Consider the following 19,994-nt stretch of genomic DNA (forward strand, 5'->3'; position numbering starts at 1 on the left):
TAGATGTGGAGTTTCATTAGGGCTGCCCCATCCTCTGAGTAAACAACCAATGTGGCCAATCTTTTCACACTGAATGGTTTATGCGAGTGAACTAAAGAAATCAACTGTGTATGTAGTTTGACCAAATAGGATTTAGTAAAACTATTTATTAAGAAGCCCAAACAGTGTTCCTATGAGCTAAGAAGCTTATATTATCAGTGACGCCTTGAATTAGTTATCGTTTTTTATTTATGATGGTATACAGATAATATCAGCATACATACATCATTAAGGTTTTCCTATGATTTATTAAGAATACACGTTTTAAAATATTAACTTTTGAACATCTGAAAGTATTTACATTTCAAAAAATCTATGGCATGTATCCATAAAACTGTGTGTTTCAGTTGAGAAAGATAAAAAAGTTCTGGAGATGGACAGTGGTAAAGGTTCCATTACTTAAAGCCATGGAACTGTACACTTAAAAATGATAAATTTTATGTTAATGTCTATTTTACCACAATAAAAAGAAATCTATAAAAAAGATTTCTCAGAAGGGTAGTAAAGCATAGTGGTTAGAACTCCGGTTCCAGAATCAGAACTTTTATAATCCTAGTTCAACAGTTTGATGTATTACTCTGGATTATAAAATATTTAACCTCTTGAAGACTCAATTTCCTTATCTTTAAATAATACTTTTTATCTATAGCTTAAAGGTCTGCTGTGATGATTAAGTAAAATAATGCCTGTTAAGGCAATTAATACAGGGTCTAGACATGCTTAAGGTTAGCTATTATTAGACTCCGGAAACGGTGGTATTCCATTATAGTCCATAAGACATAATTCAAGGTGTCAATAGGAATGCATGCTCTACAAGAGGGGTCCCCTGCCCCCAGGGTGCAGACTGGTCTGTGGTCTGCTAGGGACCGGGCCGCACAGCAGGAGCTGAGTGGCGGGCGAGCAAGCGAAGTGTCATCTGCCGCTGCCCAGCACTCGTGTTACCACCTGAACCATCGCTCGCACTACCACCTGAAATATACCCCTCCACCCCATCCGTAGAAAAACTGTCTTCCATGAAACTGGTCCCTGGTGCCAAAAAGGTTGGGGACCGCTGCTCTACAATATTGGGTACAATTAAGGGACTGATAGAATTCTGTTCTATCAATGAACAGAGCCTCCACAACAAAGGGTAAAAGGACAGCATCAAGATAGGGAGGAGAGACAGAGACACATTCTCACCAAGGAAAGACTCACGCCCCAGCTGCAGCGATCCAGAATCAGGAGGGACCACAAAGGAGGGAGGGATCTAAGCTCTACATGAGGCATGCCACCTGATACTGAGCAGGTCCCTGTAGGGCTCCTGGGCACAAAAACTTTGTGTCTCCCATTTTTTTGATTATAGGAAATACCCTTCACTTGGCATCATGACCTCTAGATCCTGTACAGGACAGAGTCCCCAGAACGCCTGGCTTTGAAAACCAATAGGGAATATGACCAGGAAAACTACAGAACTGCAGAGAACATGATGCTGAAAGCTCAGCTTCTCTGTACACTGGTGCTGAACTGAATCTTGGAGACAGAGTTTTGGATGAAGTAGAAAAGGATAGCTTTATTACTTTGCCAAGCAAAGGGGGAAACAGAGGGCTACTGCCTCGAAAAACTATGTGTTCCAACTGGAGAGGATAGTGAGAAGTTTTATAGTAACGGTTCAGGGCTTTCCTGATGGTGCCGTGGTTAAGAATCCACCTGCCAATGCAGGGGACACAGGTTCGAGCCCTGGTCCAGGACGATACCACATGCAGTGGAGCAACTAAGCCCGTGCGCCACAACTACTAAGCCTGTGCTCTAGAGCCTGCAAGCCACAACTACTGAGCCCGTGTGCCACAACTACTGAAGCCCACACACCTAGAGCCGTGTTCCGCAACAAGAGAAGCCACAATGAGAAGTCTGTGCACTGCGACGAAGAGTAGCCCCTGCCCGCCGCAACTAGAGAAAAGCCGACATGAAGCAACGAAGACCTGACGCAGCCAAAAAAAAAAAAAAAAATTGTTCAAAGAGGGCGTGATCAGCTCATGGACATCCTTCTGATGGGTTGGTGGTGACATAAGTCAGCATCAGCATCATCAACCTTCATAGGTTCCAAATGGTCTGGGGTCTACAGGCTTGTGGGCAGCATACTATCATTAACTGTTCACTTCTCCCACCTGCATGGGGTTTCAGTATCTCCAAAACAGCTCAAAGATACTGTTGTTCATCCGCTGATGGGGAACCAGGACCCTCCCCAAGGCGGCACTACTGCTTCTCTCGACTGTTTTTCCCTGGCCTTGCAACCCCTCCCTTCCCTAATTAACAGCTGCTTGAATCCACCCACTGGAACTCAGGTCACAGAGGCTGAATGAAAGCTGTTTCCTGTCATCAAAGAAATGGGGGACACAGAAAGTCTTTGTGCCCAGGAGCCCCACAGGGCCCTGCTGGGTATTAAAGAGAAAAACCTGCCCTTAAAGGGCCTGTGCCCAAACTCACTCAACCTAAACACAAGTGCAAAAACACCAGATTGAAAAGGGCATGGGCCACACATGAAGAGGACCCACTTACTAAATCTTACAGCGTCTGCTGGAGAGGGAGAAACCAGCTGGGATGCCCCCGAGGGACTGAGACACTAGCAGGAGCCTTTTTTGTGATCTCAGGCTACCTTGCTATCACTAGCACTGAAATTCTCCCTGTAACCTGTTAGCACTAACAGGTCTGCCCTGCTGAGAGCCCTGCCCGCCTGAGCCTTAGCTGGGCCTCACAGCCATGCGAGCAACAGCCCTGCCCACCAGCACCCCAAAGCAGCCGCTGCCCTGCCACAACAGGAGGGCACACAGAGGGGACACCCCTTGAGTGCCAGGCTGTGGTGGCCAGGCAGGATTGTACCCCTGAGTCCCACTGAGCATCTCCTAAGTAAGGCCACTCTTTCAAGACTGGAAGAGACAGCTGACTTATCTAATACTTATGAAGAAACAGAGAATTAGGCAAAAAGAGGAGACAGGGGAATATGTTCCAACCAAAAAAACAGACTGAAACCTCAGCAAAAGAACTAAACAAAACAGAGAGAAGCAATGGACCTGGTAAAGACTGAAAAGTAATCATCATAAAGATGCTCACCAAACGCAGGAGAAGAATGGATGAACACCATGAGAATTTCAACAGAGACAGAAAATATAAGAAAGAACCAAACAGAAGTTGTAACTGAATGAAGAATGCACTAGAGGGGTTCAACAACAGACAGGATGAGGACAAAGAGCAAATCAGCAAGCAGTGGAACTCACCCAGACAGAGCAGCAAAATGGAAAAAAAAAAAAAAAAAAGGGAAGATAACTTAAGAAACTTTGGAGACAACAAGTGGAATAAACATTTGCATTATAGGAGTCCTAGAAATGAAGACAACAATGAGAGAAAGAAAGGACCAGAAAAATTATTTGAAGACATAGTGGCTAAAGCTTCCCTAATCTGAGGAAGGAAACAGACACCCAGGTCCAGGAAGCCCAAGAGAGTTCTAATAAGATGAACCCAAAGGATCACATCAAGACACACTATAATTAAAATGGTAAAAGTTAAGGATAAAGAGAAAATCCTAAAAGCAGCAAGAGAAAAACAACTTGTTATGTACACGGGAATCCCCATGAGGCAATGAGCAGATTTTTCAGCAGCAACTTTAAAGGCCAGAAGGGAGTGGCATGACTATTCAAAGTGCTGAAAGAAAAATACTTCCAACTAAGAATTCTCTACCCAGCAATGTTTTCATTCAGAACTGAAGGAGAGATTAAGAGTTTCCCAGATAAGCAAAAGTTGAAGGAGTTCGTCGTCACTAAACCAGCCCTACAAGAAATGTTAAAGGGATTTCTTTAAGCTGAAAAGAAATGGCACTAATTAATAATAAGAAAACATACAAAAGTAAAAATCTCACTGAAGATGGTATAACAAAAGTAGTGGATCAATCACTTATAAAGCTAGCATGAAGGTTAAAAGATAAAAGTAGTAAAATTAATCAGAAGAAAGGACACACAGAGACTGTGAAGTTATAAAAAAAAGAATTCCATGCAAATGGAAATAAAAAGAAAGCTGGAGTAGCTATACTCATATCAGACAAGAGACTTTAAAACAAAGATTGTAATAAAAGACAAAGAAGAGCATTACATAATGATAAAGGAGTCAATCCAGCAAGAAGATGTAACATTTACAAATGTATATGCACCTAACAGAGGAGCACCAAAATATATAAAGCAAATATTGACGGACTTAAAGGAGAAACTGAAAGCAATACTATAAAGGTAAGGGACATTAACACCCCACTTGCATCAATGGATACATCATCCAGACCAAAAACAGTAAGGAAACAGCAGATTCAAATAACATGTTAGACCACATGGACTTAACAGATACATGCAGAACATTCCATCCAAAAGCAGCAGGATACACATTCTTCTCAAGTGCACATGTAACATAGTCCAGGGTAGATGACACGTTAGTTTACAAAACAAGTCTGAATACATTCAAAAAAATGAAATCGTATCAAGCATCTTCTCCAACCACAATGGTATGAAACTATAAATCAATCACAAGGGAAAAAAATGGGAAAAAACCACAAAAACGTGGAGATTAAACATGTTACTGCACACCCAATAGGTCACTGGAGAAATCAAATACCTAGTGACAAATGAAAAAAGAAATACAACATACCAACAATCTACAAGACACAGCAAAAGCAGCTCCAAGAGGGAAGTTCATAGCAATTAGGCCTACCTCAAGAAACAAGAAAAATCTCAAATAAACCAACTTTACACCTAGAGGAACTAGAAAAAGAAGAATAAACAAAACCCAAAATTAGTAGCAGGGAGGAAATAATAAAGATCAGAGCAGAAATAAATAAAATAGAGACCCCCCCCACAAAAAAACCCCAATAGAAATGGCCAACAAAACTAAGAACTGCCCCTTTGAAAAGATAAGCAAAATCAACAAAACTTTAGCTAGACTCACCAAGGAAAAAAAAGAGAGAAGACTCAAATAAATAAAATCAGAAATGAAAGAGGGGACGTTAACAACTGATACCACAGAAATACAAAGGATCGTAAGAGACTATTAACAATTATATGCCAACAAAATGGACAACCTAGGAGAAATGGATAAATTTCTGGAACCATACAATCTTAGCAACTGAATCATGAAGAAATAGAAAATGTGAATAGACTCATTACTAGCAAGGGAATTGAAACAGTAATAAAAAAATCTCCCAACTAACAAAAGCCCAGGAGTAGACAACTTCACTGGTGGATTCTACCAAACATTCAAAGAAAAATGTTTTGAAGAATTCTCAAACTCTTCCAAAAAACTGAAGAGGAGAGAAACCTTCCGACCACATTTTATGAAGCCAGTATTTCCCTGACACCAAAACCATACAAGGACACCACAAGAAAAGAAAAGTGCAGGTCAGTATTTCTGATGAACATATACGTAAAGATCGTCAACAAAATATTAGCAAACAATACATTAAAAGGGTCACACATCACGATCAAGTGGATTTATTCCAGCAGTGTAAGGATGGCCCAGCACCCACAAATTAATCAACGTGGTACATACATTAACAGAATGAAGGATAAAACCATATAATCCATCTCAATAGATGCAGAAAAAGCATTTGACAAAATTTAACACCCATTTATGATAAAAACTCTCAACAAAGTGGGTATAGAGTGTATTTCAACATAATAAAGGCCATATATGACAAACCCATAACTAACATCATACTCAATGGTGAGAAGTTGAAAGCTTTTCCTCTAAGATTAGGAACAAGACAAGGATGCCCACTCTCATCACTTTCATTCAACATAGTATTAGAAGTCCTAGAACAAGTAATTCTAAAATTTGTATGGAACCACAAAAGATCCCAAATGTCCAAAAAACAATCTAAAGAAAGAAGAACAAAGCTGGAGGTATCATGCGCTCTAATTTCAAACTATACTACAAAGCTACAGTAATCAAAACAGTATGGTACTGGCACACGAGCAGACACATAAATCAATGAACATAATAGAGAGTTCAGTAATAAACCCACACATATATGGAAAATTATTTTATAACAAGGGAGCAAAGAACATACAATGGAGAAAGGATAGTCTCTTCAATAAATGGTGCTGGGAAAACTGAACAGTCACATGAAAAAGACCACTAGACCACTATCTTAAGCACAAAAATTAACCCCAAAAGAATTAAAGACTTGAATGTAAGAACTGAACCATAAAATTCCTAGAAGAAAACATAGGCAGTATCCTCACTAACCTCAGGCTTAGCAATATTTCTGTGGATCCGACTCCAAAGGCAAGGGAAACTAAATCAACAAATGGGACTGCATCAAACTAAAAAGCTTCTGCACAGCAAAGGAAACCACCATCAAAATGAAAAGGCAACCTACTGAATGAGAGAAGATATTCTGCAAATCAGGTATCCAATAAGGTGTTAATATCCAAAATTATAAAGAACTTATACAACTCAACAACAAAAATCCCCAAACAGCCTGATTAAAAAATCGGCAGAGGATTTGAATAGACATTTTTCCAAAGAAGACATACAGATGGCCAACAAATATATGAAAAGATGTTCAACATCAGTAATTATTAAGAAAATGCAAATCAAAACCACAAGAAGGTATCACCTCACACCCGTTAGAATGCCTATTATCAACAAGACAACCAATAAAAAGTGTGGGCAAAGATGTGGAGAAAAGGGAACCTTCCTGCACTGTTGGTGGGAATGTAAACTGGTACAGCACTATTGGAAAACAGTATGGAGGTTCCTCAAAAAAATAACTACTATATAACCTAGCTATTCCACTTTTGGGTATTCACCAGAAGAACCTGAAAACACTAATTCAAAAAGATATCTGCACCCCTATGTGGACTGCAGCACTATTTACAACAGCCAAGATATGGAAGCAACCTAAGGGTCCATAAAATGGAATAATGGATAAAGGAGATGTGATACATGCACAACTGAATACTACTCAGCCATAAAAAAAAAAATGCAATCTCAACATTTCTGACATGGATGAACCCTGAAGATATTATGCTAAATGAAATAAGCCAGACTGAGAAAGACAAATACCACATGATTTCATTCATATGTGGAATCTAAAAAACCAACCAACAAACAAAAGAAAAACAAACTCATACATACAGAAATCATATTAGTGGTTACCAGAGGGGAAGGGAGTTGGGAGATGGGTGCAAAGGGTGAAGGGTGTCAATTATAACGGTGATGGATGGTAACTAGGCTTGTGGTGTGATCACTTTGCAGTGAATACAAATGTCAAATTATAATGCTCTACACTTGAAACTTATATAATAAAAAAATATCTGGTGAATTCACCTTTAAATATTTTCAATTTGTTTTTCAATTATAGTTTTCAAACATATTCAAAAGCAGAGCGAATATAATAAATCTCATCTATGATTCAGCTTTGACAATTGTCAATACATGACCAATTCTATTTCATCATATTCCCATGTATTCACTCCCATCCCTGATTATTTATTTTTTTTAATATTTATGTATGTATGTATGTATGTATTATGTATGTACGTATGTCTGAGTTGGGTCTTTGTTGCTGCATGCGGCTTTCTCTAGTTGCAGCGAGTGGGGGCTACTCTTTGTTGCAGTGCACGGGCTTCTCATTGCGATGGTTTCTCTTGTTGCAGAGCACAGGTAGTTATTGCACGTGGGCTCAGTAGTTGTGGCTCACGGGCTCTAGAGCACAGGCTCAGTAGTTGTGGTATACGGGCTTAGTTGCTCCACAGCATGTGGGATCTTCCTGGACCAGGAATCGAACCCGTGTCCCTCGCACTGGCAGGCAGATTCTTAACCACTGTGCCACCAGGGAAGCCCCTGATTATTTTTAAGTCCCAGATTTAACATTATTTCATTTGAAAAGATTTTAGTTTGCATTTCCAAAACTAAATCTTTTTAAACAAACACAACCACAGTACTGTTGTCACATTAAAAATTAATAATTTCTTAAGATCAACTATTCTTATGATCAACTATTCAGATGGTGTTCATTTTTTTCCTGATGTTTCAAAACAGTCTGAATTGGTAAAGTAAACAAAATCCATACATCATGAATGGGCAGTATGCATCTTTAGTGCCCCTTCCATCTCTTTCCCTTGTAATTTTCTGTTGAATAAACAGAGTTGGTTTGCAGTTTCAATGGTCTGAATTTAGCTGATTGCATTCTCATGGTGTTTAACATGTTCATCTGTCTCTTGTATTTCCTTTAAATTCATAGCTAGGTCTAGAGTCTTGATCAGATTCAGGTTCGCATATTTCTTTTTTCAGCAATACTATTCAGAGATGGTGCTGTGTACTTCCCTCCGGAGGTACAGAATGCCTGATTCTCTTTTTGTGATGTTAGCAGCCACCAACAATCATGCCTAGATCCCTTAGTATATAAGGGTTGTAAAATGGTGGTATTCCAATGATATCATTCCTCCTTTGTTAGAAGGAATGCTTATAAAGAACAACTTTCCCTTATCACCTAATTGATTATCTCGAGATATAGATTGTACAGGAAAAACAAGTGCTCATTTCCCTTATTTACCAATTTTCAGAATAATGAATTAGTTCCCTAGAATCCTCTAAAAGTGATCAATAAGTTTTTTTTTTAAATCGCTTTATGAATTTAGAGACTCAAACATATCAAATGCTTTGATACAGCATAATAATCATCCTACTGCTGTTGAAACTGTCCCATCTTTGGTCAGTGGAAGTTTATTCAGGTTGTCATAATCTATCTATCCATCCATCTATTTATTTATAGCTTTCTTGCTTTTTGCTAGGTCAAGATATTCTAGGCTCACACTGTGTATTTCCTGCCCAAGACCTGGAATCAGACATTTTCCCAAAGAGTACTAAATTCTTTTAGTGGGAAATGGTATTTGGAGACCACAATTTGTGCACCAGCATGGCTCACTGCTACTTCATGTTAGGTCCTTCGTGTTACAAGGCTAAATAACATGTATTTTTTATAATTAAAATACCTTATCAGTTTCTACTGATACTTTGAATTCAAAATCAGGAGTACAAGGTAAGTCAACCTTAATCTTACATGTTTACCATCAAACAACCACACTTGTTCTTAACGATATGTACATAATTACTATTTTGAATTATCCCACAATACACACACAACAGTTTCAGTAACACTACAACCAACTTTGGGATTAATAAAAACAGCTGACTTGGGGGGGCAGTTATTTCTTGTCCTTAGGATATATTTTGGTAAGCATGTACAGTCAACTTATTGTGTTTTAAAGTCACTTGAAAAAGTTCCTCTCTGAGAGGCTATATCACCACTACATACAGTTAATTTCATTTTACTTACTATTTTTACTGATTTGTCTGCATAAAATATTCATGTTGTTCTAATGTTAAATTGATATTGTTAGTAACCTCTTCTCTTTTCCAACTTCTTATTTGAAGTACTTACTCCTAGTTAATACCAATGTGACAACAGGAAGTTGATTCAACTTCCCACATATACTCTCCTTTCTCCCTCCGTTCTTTGAAATTGTGGCTGATCTACTTTGCATTCTGTACTGTTTCCCTAATAACGATCATTTAATCTTGGTTCTTTTGGTAAAATAAATGTAATGCTCACCACAGTCCTTATGTCAAAATCTCTCTTGTTGGTTACCTAAAACTTGTTCTCTTACAGGGACCGTTGCTGGAAACAATATTCCCTGAGTGATGAAATCAGTATCCTGTGGTCTTTTCATCAATACCTGAAAGTCAGCTGGCTGGATATAAAACCCACAGCTTGCCATTTTCTTTTGAGTATTTTTAGAATGCTACTCTCTTACCTTCTGGCATAAAGTGTTGGTGATGACAATGTTATTTTATATCTCTCGTGAATCAATGATTTTACTAGATAATCTCTCAGTGTTGGCATTCCTGAACCGATTTTCCAAGATAGGCAGTGCGCCTTTTCAATGTATTTTTTAAAGTAGTCTTTTATTTTAGGGACACTTTTTTGAATTGGGTTTTTGGTATTTGTTTTGATCTTTTAGTCTTGTTCTTTGACATTCCTATTACATGTATATTAGGTCTCTGTCTACTTTAGGTATCTCTTGTTTTCTTCTAAATCCTTTGGATTTTTAATTAAAAACATCTGCCCTCTTTTGATCTTGTATCTCTTTTTAAAAACATTTATTTATTTATTTAAATGTATTTACTTATTTATTTATTTTTGGCTGCGTTGGCTCTTCGTTGCTGCACGCAGGCTTTCTCTAGTTGTGGCGAGCGCGGGCTACTCTGTTGCAGTGTGCAGGCTTCTCTTGTTGCGGAGCACAGGCTCTAGGCACGCGGGCTTCAGTAGTTGTGGCACGCGGACTCAGTAGTCGTGGCTTGCGGGCTCTAGAATGCAGGCTCAGTAGTTGTGGCGCACAGGCTTAGTTGCTCTGCAGCATGTGGGATCTTCCCGGACCAGGGATCGAACCCGTGTCCCCTGCACTGGCAGCTGGATTCTTAACCACTGTGCCACCAGGGAAGTCCCTTGTATTTCTCTTTAAGACATTTTCTATTACTTACTTGCTTTGTGTTTTTTCTAGTTTAGTCTACGTTCTGATATGATTTTCTTTTCCTTCCTGAGTGTTATCATCTCTTTTCAAACCTTCCTTTTTCTGTAATCAATCTTATTTCTGAGTTTTTCTAATTCTATTTTATGTTGTTCTTCATAGTGTCTATCATTTTCTAAATTCCTTAGTTTAATTTGAAATATTACTGTTTTGTAAGCCTGTCTTTTTCGTGGATTCCATTGCCTCTAGGGATATTATTTGGCTTCTAATTTTCTTTTCTCATTATTTGTAAGGAGTTCGACTGTAATCCTTTCTTTCACTAATGTTTTAAGTGAAGTAAAATTTCCTGTACTTCAGGAGAAGGGGGGATCACAGCTGCTTTCCAAGCTTCATGGCTCTGGAACTCTGACTTGTGTCATTCTCCCAAAGTGACAGACAACATGGCTTCATACCTTGCTCTCTACTTTTATCTGCATCTTTTCTTTCCTTTGCCCCACTGTCTGCCTTGATCAAATCAGGCTCTCTTCCCAGCAGATTCTCCTCTGTCAGGGGGTCCTGGAAGGGAGCTTGTATGGCTAAGAAGGCTTCAGTACCATGAAACACTGGCCTGTGACAGAGCTCTCGCATTCAACTACAAAGAGCACCCTGCATCTCAGTTTTGCTTGCTGTTCTCAAGTTGGCCCACGTGCTCCAGGGAAATGCTGTTGCCAATTCCTATTTTCAGACCTGTGAGGACCTCAGGCAGCTTTCCCTCTCCATCCTCCCCCACAAGTGTGACACCACAGGGTCCGGTTTGTGGAGCACCCCAACTGCTTGTGTTGCCTACTTTCGTTGTAGATGTTGACCATGCAGTCTGCAGATTTGCATCCATGTTTATGTGTTTATGGTAGGATTCTAGCAGACTCTACAACCATGCCTTGCCATTTCCCAGAATCCTAATTCACTCTTTCTGGTAATTTACACATTTTTAGCTTTCCATGCAATTCTAAGCTTATGAAATACATTTTATTTCTACCTGCTTGTGTGCCTCAAGGTTTTTTTTTTTTTTTTAACAGTTTGAATTCTTTCTAGATACCACCAAAGTTTATGTACTTCATATTTTTATCTTTCCTGTCTTTGTTTTTTAATTTTTTGGCCACACCATGTGGCATGTGGGAACTTAGTTCCTTGACCAGGTATTGAACCCACACCCCCTGCAGTGGAGGTGCAGAGTCTAAACCACTGGACCGCCAGGGAAGTTCCTCTTTCCTGCTTAAAACCTTAAAATTAACTAGATAGATCAACTAGATCTTATGAAAATTTCAGAATATGTCAGAAAAATCAAAACTGATAAGAATCCATCCAAAAACAAACATATTTAAAGTCATATTCAATAATGAGAAAATTTAGTCAGCTAAAAACTACCTTATATCAACAAGAGAGCATTCCAAAGATAATCTTCCCATGGTCTTTAGGTTTTCTTGAAGTTCTCTTAAACAGTCAATATTCACTATTAGTTCAACACCCACGTCATACAGCAAGACCTACGAAAACAGTAACTTTAAGTCTATGGAAAGACAGTGCTTAAAAATTTTTTTTTTTGCAAACTGAAAAGCATAATAAAAATTGGATGAAAATACAAAATGCATTCACTTTCATGATTATATTTTTAACGCTGCATTTACCTCCACCAATGTGTCTGTAACCATTCTGATGATCTGGCCCCTTTGCCACTGATTTTCATCTTGGATCTTAACAGCACAGTGCATACCGTTCTTCCATTTAACAGGTTCCCATTTTGAGTTTTCATAAGCAGTGACCATCTTTTCTCCTAAACTATGTAAAGAAAAAAAATTTTAACTCTCGAAACCTTTTCTTGTAACGTACAACTCCCTGACTCCCTGTCTTCTCCTGTCCTCCCTCCCTCATTCTATTCCAAACGAACTGGCTACCTTGCTCTTCCGTGGACACCCAAGCACATTTCCACTGCAGGGTCTGCAACTACTTCTTCCCTCTGCCTGACGTGAGCTTCTCCCAGGCATCTTCATGGCTCCCTCCCTCCCTGCCTTCAGGGTCCATTTCAAGTGTCACTGATTCCGTGGGGTCTTCCTCCCCCACCGCTTGAACTTTCTCATCTTCATCATCATCTGCTGCACTGAATACTTTGTTCACTGTCACTCCCTCTACTAGAATTTAAGCTCCATGACAGCACAAGCTTGTCCATGTTTTTACCACTGTATCCCCAATACCTATAATACTGGCTGTCAAATAATAGGCACTCAGTAAGCATTTGTGGAATTTATAAACCCCAACACAGTGAAAATAACCAGTAAAAATACTATTTGTATACTTTTAACTGGTTTTTTAGTGAATATTTAGCTGAAATAATTTTGTACTTTTAAAATTCTGCATTTATGACTTCTAGATCTTTGAAACAAAATACAGAAAAAAGAATAAAGCTACATGCACAATGTTTTCTTTGAATGTTATACCTATGAAGTAAGTCTCTTGCTAATAACCACTGAACATAAATCTTCTCAGGAGACACTACATTGCAGATGTACACAGGCAGTTCCTTGTAATAAAGTGACTGCAGATCCTCATTAGGTAGAGATTTTGCAAATACAGGATTTAAGTAGTTTACTTCATTTGAAATAATTTCTTCTGGAGAAGGATCCCATATTTCAGTATGCTTTTTGGAATTATCTTTGAGGGTATATCTGGAAAATAACAAAACCCATTAGCAAAAAGAGTAGTTTGCAAAATATTTATATTTGTATTTGTTTAGATCTAGAGATGAATAATTTTTAGATACGACTCACTGCTTTGCAGTTTTGATACTAACAGAAATTTTAGTCTTTTGCGGAGCACAGGCTCCAGACGCACAGGCTCAGCGGCCATGGCTCATGGGCCCAGCCGCTCCGCAGCATATGGGATCTTCCCGGACTGGGGCACGAACCCGTGTCCCCTGCATTGGCAGGCGGACTCTCAACCACTGCTCCACCAGGGAAGCCCTAGTCTTTTTTTAAAAAAGAGTTCTTGATGATTAACAAAGGACAAAGAGGAAAAAAAAAATGTAAAAGCCAAACTTTCTATTTTAAGAACAGTTTAAAATACCAAGTGTGCTCGTAATTACACAACTTCCCACTGATATTTTGTACTCACTAAGGAACAGAATTATTCAGTGGGTTTTTTTTTGGTAACTTGAATATTTCTCCTTGACTAAAAAGTATCAGTCCGTTAGAGAATATAAGTGGAAAACAACTGCTATTTTAAAATATCTTAATAAGCAAAATTATCGAAGTGTTTAGAATGTTTAATGAATCAGATTAGCTCAGATTCTAATCACAAATAATTAATGTCAAAATTTCTTTAAAGGAAAAAACTTAAGTTCTCTCACAATAAGCTTGAGATTTCGCTAACCAAGGAGACCAGCAATTTTTCCTTCTAAATCGAATGGACAGTTTTCAGTCTTTACTCAACATCAACTCTGAGCCTAAAGTAGCTACTCTTTCCTTCTTGAAATGTTCTCTTTCTTTGGTTCCTGGTTTTTCTTCAGTTTCAGGTTCCCGATCTATTTCTTTTTTTTTTTTTAACTTCTCTCTCCTGTAAGTGATAATGCTCAGACTTGCATCTTCACCTAGAAAGACTGGGAAGATTGATGAAAGTGATGAACTCATTTATTATGTATATGTTAACTCGCCATCTGAATCACCTAACCAGGTCTCTCTTCCATGCTCCAGACCCAGGTACTCATTTCTTTCGTTCAACTAATATTTCCTGGGTACCTACTGTGAGCCAAGAATGCTAGATCCCAGAGATATGGCAGTGGACAAAATAAGCAGGCTTCCTGTCCTCCTGGAGCTTATGTTATTGTGATACTGAGAGATCACATAATTACACAAAAAATAAATTATACAGAACAAGGGCATAGGCCAACGAAATCTAACCCAGTCTGTGAGTTGGAGAAGGTTTCTCTTGATTAAATGACATTTCAATTGAGATTTTAAAAGGACAAGCAGAAGTTAGTGAGGCATTCCAGAAACCAAAAGAAAACATGTAGCTTTGACACAGTAAAGCAGTAGGACATGGCATGAACGTTAAGGTAGACAGGGGCGAGAATATTTGGGAAACATTACGTTTTATTTTATAAAGGATGATGTGCATATATGATATAGTTGAGCCCAACAGACTAGACTGTGGGACTTCACATTTCTTTTCTTCTTATGCCTCAGGTGCTCAGGGCACACACTGATCAAGGGAAGCTCATGTTCTACTTTGAGGACAGGCAATAGATACTATGAAAACAGTGGGACTGGTTGCAGTCCTCAGGAATTGGCAAGCCAGGTGTGGAAGGGCAAGGAGACTGGCTGGGCTGCCAGAGCAGCAGAGGTGGTTTATGAAAACTGGTACCTTGGGAGGGGCAAAGCAATGTGCTTTGATAAAATTTTCAAAAGTAAATATTGTAACTGCAATTAGTTAAGATCACGGGCTCTTTCCACTCTCACTTTTCCTGTCCTATTTTTTCTCATCTTGGGTGTTGGCCAAGCATTCTGGGTTGGCTAAGGGGAAGCTGAGTTGGAGACACATTTAGTTTGGATTTAGTGGGATACAGTTTTGTGGCTCACGACACGTCCTGTGGAGTTATGCTATTGCTAGCCATCTCGGTGCAGCAGTGGGCTCCAGAAATGCTCCCACAACCTTAGTGTCACACATGAAAACATAAGGTTCAATACAAAGCTAATGCACCACTATGTGTAATGAGTAACTGAGCCACTGTACACCTGTTTTTCTGGCATAACAGTGCTTCTCTTTCATTCTTAAACATGTCCCAGTTTGGATGAGAAATAGGGTTACCCTGTTAATAAACAAATTAAATCATAAATCAATACATTAATAAATGTCAAATCAAATTGTATTAAAGATTCATTATAATAAAACTTGAAGTGTCTTGAATATTATGTATATACATAATACATGTATAATACATGAAAGAAGTAATAGATTCTCCTAAAATTAACTCTGATTTTTAGAAATTTACATGACATTACCAATAACTGAGCTATGGCTCTAAAAAAACTTTAAAAAAATTACCAATAAACAAATTTCGATCAGCCACACTAGAGAAAAGACTGGATTACTTTTCTATTCTCTCCATAGGGATATCACAAAATCTGACATTTCATGTGGTAATCAGTATACAGCTAAAAAAGAAAGTATTTTACAGATGAGTCTGAATTTTCTAACATTTGTGGTATTTGTCAACTTTTGAAAATCTGTAATTCGTTGATTTCTTTTGCCAGCCTACATAAATATTACTTTTTTTAAAAAAATTCTGTAGTTATAACTTTGTATTCTTTTTCTCAAAATGGGGTCTCCCAAATGGTACAAACTTCAGGCTGACCCAGGAGACCTGGAGCTGCCCTTGCCGGGCACGAGCCTGAGCACCAAGGTGAGCAAACATGCCCCCCTCTGCCCTCACCCACCTTCCTCAGCCGCTGCACCGTCTGCTCCTCCCTCTCACAATGCGACCCCTGCGGTCCCACGGCCGAGGGCGTGGCCCACAGCTCCCGACCACTGCACAATGCTTTTGCTGCCTGGAGATTCTCCCTCTGCTTTAACAGCCACAGGACCTCAAGCAATACACCCAGAGCGGGTGCTGCCTTCACTCTCCCCACAAACCTGTGCTCTGTTCTCAGGGAACAGTGTCACCAGTCAATGGTGGTCAGGTCAGTGATCCTGAGTCAACCTCAACTCCCTCCTCTTCCTCACCTACAATGAGCAGCAGGGTCTTGTGATGCTCACCTCCTTTATGTTTCACGATCTAGCCATTTTCCGTCTCCAGGTGTTTTTCGAAAACTTGCCATCAGAGACAGCTTTCTAAAATGCAAATCTCTCAGTCCTCTGTTTAAAATCCTTCAATAGCTCCCCTTTCTTCAAGGGATAAACTGCAAACACATTCAAGTGCTTGAAAAGTACTGTAATTTACTTCTCAGTGACTGAGGTTCCTCAATCATCTAGTCTCTGCGTTTCTCCTGCCATACCAGCCACTACTACCTTTTTTTCTGTCTGTTAGCTGTATGACTGTACTAACAATACATAAACACACATATTTTTCCTGAATGCAGGTCTTCACTCCTGGTTGTATCAAAGAATTCAGCTTAAGTGAGAGCTCCACTGGTGAGCCCTCCAGGATTCCCACAGCACTGTAATTACCCTTTGCACAGCCCTTATCACACTGAAAGGTCAGACTGACCATCTCCTTTCCTACTACAAACCAACCTTACTCACCACTGAGTACAGCATAACAAGTCAGCCTGTAAATATTTCTCGCTTATATAACTGAACAATAAGAAGGACTATTAGCTAATGGGCTATTTTAAAAAAAAAACAAGTTTATTGAGGTGTATCTTAGATGTCAAAAAGTTCACCCATTTCAAGTGTATGACAGTAACTTCACCAAATGGTATAACCACCAGCATCGATCAGTTTTAGAACATTTTCACACATACACCCCCATAAGACCCCCCACGTCCATTTACCCTTAATCCTTGTGCCCACTTCTAGCCCCAGGCAACCCCTAATCTACTTTCTGTATCTACTGGTTTGCCTTTTCTGGACATATCATACAATTAGTAATCTCGTGTTTCTGGCTTCTTTTACCTAGATTAAAATTTCTGAGGTTTAGGGACTTCCCTGGTGGTCCAGTGGTTAAGGTTCTGTGCTCCCAATTCCGGGGGGGCTGGGTTTGATCCCTAGTCAGGGAACTAGATGCCACATACCGCAACGAAGACCCGTGCTGCAACTAAGACCCGGCACAGCCAAATAAATAAATAAATATTAAAAAAAAATTTCTAAGGTTTATCCATGAAGTAGATGTGTCAGTTTGTTTCTTTTTATGGCCGAACAATATCCCACTGTAGGAATATACTGTGTTTTGTCTATTCACCAGTCACTGGATATTTAAATTGTTTCCAATTTTTGGCTAGAATATGAGTAGTGCTGCTATGAACAACTGCTTGCAAGTTTGTGTATGGACATATGTTTTCATTTCTCCTGGGTAGATACCTAGGAGAGGAATTGCTAAGTTTTATGGTATCTTTGTTTAAATTTTGAGACATCCACAAGCCATTTTCCAAAGAGCTACACACCATTCTATGTCCCCTAGTAATGACAGCTACTCCACGTCCTCACCAGCATCTGTAGTTGTTTGTCTTATGTATAACAGCTGTTCTAGTGGGGGAGAAATGGTACCTCATTATGGCTTTAATCTGCATTTCCCTGATGATTAATGACATTGAGCATCTTTCATGTACCGATTAGCCAATTGTGTATCTTCTCTGGTAAATGTCTGTTCATATATTTTATCCACTTTCTTTGGTTGGACTGTCTTCTTATTGAGTTTTCAGAGTTCTAGGAATTCCAGGGCTTCCCTGGTGGCGCAGTGGTTGAGAGTCCGCCTGCCGATGCAGGGGACGCGGGTTCGTGCCCCGGTCTGGGAAGATCCCACATGCCACGGAGCGGCTGGGCCCGTGAGCCGTGGCCGCTGGGCCTACGCGTCCAGAGCCTGTGCTCCGCAACAGGAGAGGCCACAACAGTGAGAGGCCCGCGTATCGCAAAAAAAAAAAAAAAGAGTTCTAGGAATTCCAAAAGCAAGTCCTTTATAGGATACGTTCTGCAAGTATTTTCTCCCAGTCTGTTGTTTTTCACTTACTTAACAGTGTCTTTTGAAATGTACGTTTTAAATACAATGAGGACAAACTTATCATTTCTTTTCTTTTATGGACTGCGCTTTTGGTGTCTTATCTTAGATATCTTTGCTCAATCCATTGTACTGAAGATTTCCTCCTTTTTTTCTTCTGGAAGTTTACTTTTAGCTCTTAATTTTAAGAGTATAATCCATTTGAGCTAGCCTTTGTGTATAGTGTGAGGTAAGAATTATGCAAATGCAAATTAAAACAAATATGAGACTCCACTACACATCTACTAGAGCCACCAGAATCTGGAACACCGACAGCACCAAATGCTGGCAAGGATGTGGAGCAACAGGAACCCTCACTCACTGCCGGTGGGAACGCAAACTGGAACAGCCACCGTGGAAGACAGTTTGGCGGTTTCTTATGAAACTAAACATACTCTTATCATAGGATCCAGCAATTGTGCTACTTGGTATTTACCCAAAGGAGCTGAAAACTTATGTCCACACAAAAACCTGCACCCAATCTCTACAGCAGCTTTATTCATAACTTCCAAAACTTAGAAGCAACCAAGATGTCCTTCAGTAGGTGAATGGATAAATAAACTGTGGTGCAACTAGACAATGGAATATTATTCAGTACTAAAAAGCAATGAGCTGTCAAACCAGAAAAAGACACAGAGGAACCTTAAGTGCATATTACTAAGTGAAAGAAGCCAATCTGAGAAGGCTACAGACTGTATGATTCCAATGTGGAAAAGACAAAACTACGGAGACAGTAAAAACATCAGTGCTTGCCAGAAGCTAGAGGGGCGGGAAGGATGAATAGGCGCTCACGGAGCTTTAGGACAGTGAAAGTACTCTGTATGATACTATAATGGTGGATGCAAGTCATCATATAGGTTAATACACACTAATATAAACTATGGACTTTGATGATTATGACACGTCAATACAGTCTCACCGATACCAGCGAACACAGCACCTTAGGGGTGAGGACGGTGGGGAGGCTGTGCCCGCGTGGGGCAGAAAGTGTGCGGGAACTCTGTGCCTTCCGCTCCACGTTCTGAACCCAACACTGCTACAGAAAAAAAGCCTATCTAACAAAATAAAAAGGGTGACAGACCTGAATATGAAACATAAAACTATAAAACTTCAGAAGAATACACATGAGAAAACCTTTATGACCTGGGGTTAGGCAAAGATTTCTTACCTAAACACAAGTGCCTGAATTATAGAAGAAAAAAATTGTCAAACTGAACTTCAAAACCAGAACCTTTTGCTTTTTAAAAAAAAAAAAATTTATTTGTTTATTTATTTTTGGCTGCGTTGGGTCTCCATTGCTGCATGTGGGCCTTCTCTAGTTGTGGCAAGCGGGGGCTACTCTTTGTTGCGGTGCGCAGGCTCTAGGCACGCGGGCTCAGCAGTTGTGGCGCAAGGGCTCTAGAGCACAGGCTCAGTAGTTGTGGTGCACGGCATTCATTGCTCCGCGGCATGGGGGATCTTCCCAGACTAGGGATCGAACCCGTGTCCCCTGCATTGGCAGGCGGATTCTTAACCACTCACTGCGCCACCAGGGGGAGTCCCCCTTCTGCTCTTTGAAAGACACTTCAGGAAGTCAGATTGGAAGAAAATATTTGCAAAGCACATGCCTAATGAAAGGCTTGTATCTAGAATGTATAAACAACTTTCATATTTCAATAACAATAAGCAACAATGTTTTAAAAGGGCAA

The 19,994-nt window shown here is 39.6% G+C and overlaps 1 protein-coding gene across 1 annotated transcript in view; it reads right to left on the minus strand.

Moving 5' to 3' along the window:
* RNF17 (ring finger protein 17) overlaps window positions 1-19,994 on the minus strand; it is a gene marked incomplete at both ends in the record, with an annotated part of 128,752 nt that overhangs the window by 28,849 nt on the left and 79,909 nt on the right. Inside the window, 3 exons of the mRNA XM_079721645.1 lie at window positions 11,991-12,109; window positions 12,251-12,401; window positions 13,058-13,285. Of these exons, the coding sequence (XP_079577771.1) occupies window positions 11,991-12,109; window positions 12,251-12,401; window positions 13,058-13,285 (498 nt within the window). The remainder of the gene's footprint in view (window positions 1-11,990; window positions 12,110-12,250; window positions 12,402-13,057; window positions 13,286-19,994) is intronic.

This window comes from Hyperoodon ampullatus (genome assembly GCF_949752795.1).
Source record: "Hyperoodon ampullatus genome assembly, chromosome: 16".
In the NCBI taxonomy this organism is placed as follows: Eukaryota; Metazoa; Chordata; class Mammalia; order Artiodactyla; family Ziphiidae; genus Hyperoodon; species Hyperoodon ampullatus.